This window comes from Neomonachus schauinslandi, chromosome 2, assembly GCF_002201575.2.
Source record: "Neomonachus schauinslandi chromosome 2, ASM220157v2, whole genome shotgun sequence".
NCBI classification, from domain to species: domain Eukaryota; kingdom Metazoa; phylum Chordata; class Mammalia; order Carnivora; family Phocidae; genus Neomonachus; species Neomonachus schauinslandi.
Genome location: NC_058404.1, coordinates 64,758,413 through 64,762,072, shown reverse-complemented (window position 1 = coordinate 64,762,072; position 3,660 = coordinate 64,758,413). Strand labels below are relative to the sequence as shown.

General features: G+C 45.8%; 1 protein-coding gene across 2 annotated transcripts; it reads right to left on the bottom strand.

Annotated features, from left to right (window-relative positions):
- Positions 1–1,524: 1,524 nt before the first annotated feature.
- On the bottom strand, positions 1,525–3,405 carry TKTL2 (transketolase like 2). Of its 2 annotated transcripts, XM_021698957.1 has the most exons (2): positions 3,179–3,405; positions 1,525–3,064 (listed from the first exon to the last, which is right to left on the bottom strand). In XM_021698957.1, the coding sequence occupies exons 1-2, from the start codon at positions 3,400–3,402 to the stop codon at positions 1,525–1,527; spliced, it is 1,764 nt and encodes a 587-aa protein (XP_021554632.1). In that variant the 5' UTR covers positions 3,403–3,405. The 2 variants fall into 2 exon arrangements, with proteins under 2 accessions (XP_021554632.1, XP_021554631.1); XM_021698956.1 differs by having other exon boundaries at positions 1,525–3,402.
- Positions 3,406–3,660: the final 255 nt, after the last annotated feature.

Here is a 3,660-nt window from a genome sequence, read left to right as displayed (position 1 = left end):
ATTTTTATATCTTATGAAATAAACAGAGCAATTACCATGATCAATTTTCAAAAGAAGAAACCAAAACCAGCTCAAAGAAAAAAGGCACTAATAGAATGAGCAGGCCCTGATTTCTCTTATTCCCAGGTTAGTGTTTTTTTGGTCTCTACCATACCTTCTAGAACAATTCCTGAGACGAATTTGTTATGCCTCCAAAGAACTTAATGAGGGCACTTAATGAAAGCAGTAAAAATACAAAACTAATTACTTGCTATACCAGAGTAATTTTAAAGATCTACTTATTTATTTTAGAGAGAGAGAGAGAGAAAGTGTGAGGGGGTGGGAAGCAGAGGGAGACAAGAGAATCTCAAGCAGACTTCCTGCTGAGTGCAGAGCCCTGAGGCCGGCTGGATCTCAACCCTGAGACCTTGACTGGACCCAAAATCAAGAGTAGGATGCTTAACTGACTGAGCCACCCAGGGGCCCCTGATATACCAGAGTAATTTTAAATTTAGTTTTGGATCTCAGGTCTACCTTTAATTTACCTGTTACTTTTTTTCTTGTATTCCAGCCAAATAATTTATGCTCTCACAACTAAAAGTAAGGAGTCTGTTTAAGAGATGGCTTTTCAGCCCACACATTTTTCTCTAGTAATTTACCTCCAGCCTCGACCTTTTTCCAGAATTTCTGTTGGGGGGACATGCCTCTTTCTGCTTGTGGTCTAGATAGACTATCAAAGAGAAACGAAATCACACATCCATGGAACAAACTAAATAAAGCTGTTGGTTTTTAAATGCTTTATTACATTGATGTTAGTATCCTTAGATGAATATAATCAGATTAGCAATGTTTTGGTCACTGAGAAAATGAAACATTTCTGAAAACTCACAAGACAGTGTAGCATGCAGGCTAGAACTAGTTATGCTTTCATGTCTTTATGAAACAGTCACCTCAAGCAGTACAGTACATCATAAGAGCCTTTACTGCTGCTCTACAGCTTCTAAACTGCAGAGGAGAGATGAGACAGACATCAGAGGAAATTTCAAGGCAACTGCAGTCAAACATTATCCAGGAAGCTGCAGGTAGGACAGCATTACATGAAAGCTCAAACTTGCTTCAAAACCTGGCCTACTGAAGTATACAATTAAATTCACATTTTTTTTTAACTTATAAGGAAATTACACACATTTAGGATAGGAACCTGTTATCTCTATGTTGATTCCCAATCCAGTTATTTGTAGTCTTACAGAAAACTTTGTATTAGGTGGCTGTTTTGTTATTTTGTTACTTGGAATGTTATAACCTACTTTCATTAAAAAAATGAGAGTGACATCTGTATACAGAGTCACAGTTTAACAGAAAGGTAGTTAACTTGAAATTTTGAATCAGGAATGAAGAAAGGTGTTCAATGTCTCCTTTAAAAAAAAGCACAATGGTATAGATCTAAATGATGGCTTAGTAACAACCATGAATGTAGTAATATAAAGATGCCAGTGTTTTAAGACCAAAGCCAGATAACAGACTAACTCTAAGAAATCAACTGTTTTAGTTCATTAAAATATCTTTCACAGCTGCTGTGATGTGTCTGGCACTGATTCCAAATTTATCCAGCAATTCACTAGGTTTCCCACATTGAGGCACTTCTGACACTGCCAGCTGATGAACAAGGATGTCAGGCTCCCCAGAGACGGCCGCACATACAGCTTCTCCAATGCCACCTTCCCGGTAGTGATCCTCCACTGTGATAACCCGACCACCTGTAGCTTTTGCATTGGAGATGATGTTGGCAGCATCCAGGGGTTTAATGGTAAATGGGTCAATGACACGGATAGAAATACCTTCTTGAGAAAGACTGTCAGCAGCTGCTAAGGCTTCATGCAGAGTAACTCCAGCTCCAATAACTGTGACTTTGTCATTGACACTCTGGCGGATGACCTTGGCCCGTCCAATCTCAAAATTTTCTTGTGGGGTATAAATAACCGCAGTTTCTGGTTGGCTGGTCCGAATGAAGCACATCCCTTTGGTACTGGCAGCCAGATAAACAGCATACTCTGTTGAGACAGCATCACTGGGATAGAAAACAGTACAATTGGGAACGCTTCGGAACATGGCTAGGTCCTCCAGGGCCATCTGGGAGGGTCCATCTTCACCACTGGATACCCCACAGTGGGAACCAATAAAATTGATATTGGCTTGAGATATGGCTCCCATCCGTATCTGATCGAATGCTCGGGTCAAAAAGGCAGCAAAGGTACTAACGAAAGCAATGGTTCGGCCACGTGTGGCACAGCCTAGTGCCACACTCACCATGTTTTGCTCAGCAGTAAAACACTCAATAAAACGCTCAGGGTGTTCTTCGTGGAATATCTCGGAAAAGGTGGAGTTCTTTGTGTCACCGACCAAGACAATAACTCTTTCATTTGCGTGGCCCAGTTTAGCCAAAGCCAAACCAAATGCTTTCCTAGTAGCTATCCTGTCTCCAACTACATAATCAGGCAGACAGGTCACTTTCATTTCCCTGATGCTGATCTGAGGTGAGTCTTCAATGGGAGGTTTTGGTGTGAGATTCCTGTTGGTCTGTATCTGACTCTCAATTAATTTGATGATGGCATCTACTCTTTCTTTCGGCATCGGCTTTCCATGCCAATTTTCTGCATTCTCAATATTTGGAATACCTCGGCCCTTGAAGGTCTTCGCAACTATGGCAGTGGGCTTGTTCTTCACTTGAGCTGCTTGCCAAAACGCCTGGCACAATGCCTCCACATCATGGCCATCCACTGAGTAAGTATTCCACCCAAAGGCTTCGCAGCGATTCTGATAGATGTCTGTGCAGTGCTCAAGAGGCGTGACTCCACTCTGTCCGAAGCGGTTCACGTCGAAGACTGCCACCAGATTGTCCAGACTGTAGTGAGAAGCAAAGGCCAGGGCCTCCCAGACAGAGCCTTCCGAGGACTCGCCATCCCCCATGAGGCAGAACACCCGGTAGCTGGCCTTGTCAAAGTACTTGCCAGTGTACGCCATTCCACACGCGGCACCTAATCCTTGCCCAAGTGATCCTGTTGCCACATCAACAAACGACAGCCGCGGGGTGGGATGTCCCTCCAAGTCACAGTGAATTGTCCTCAAGCTCAGCAAGTCGGATTCGCGGATGTTGCCCACCTCTGCCCAAGCGGCATAGAGGATTGGAGCAGCATGGCCCTTGGAGAGGATGAATCGGTCGTTGTCGGGGTGTTCCGGGTCTGTCCGTTTATACCTCATGGTGTGGAAGAAGAGCACGGACATGATCTCAGCGGCGCTGCAGCACGAAGTGGGGTGGCCGGAGCTGGAGGCACACGTGGCCCTGATGGAATGGATTCGCAGGCGGTTGGCCGCGTCCCGCAGCACCTGCACCGTGTTCCCGTCGGGCCTGGAGTCGTCTGCCATGACTGCGCTCTCGCTGGTCTCCTCAGAGCAAAAGCGGCCGGCGCACCGCCTCACAGTTCTGTCGTGTGACCACCACGCCCTGGTCCGCCCTCCTCCGGGAAACGAACTCTGCCAACGGCCGGCGCGCCTCGAGAGGCTTCGTTGTGACGCTCGGGCCTTGGGAGTCGCGGTGCGTCTCCGCGCCGCCGCGCACTGCCGTGTCCTTCCGCACCCAAGAGAATGGATTATTTTATATTAATTTTGTCACTTGCATGTTCA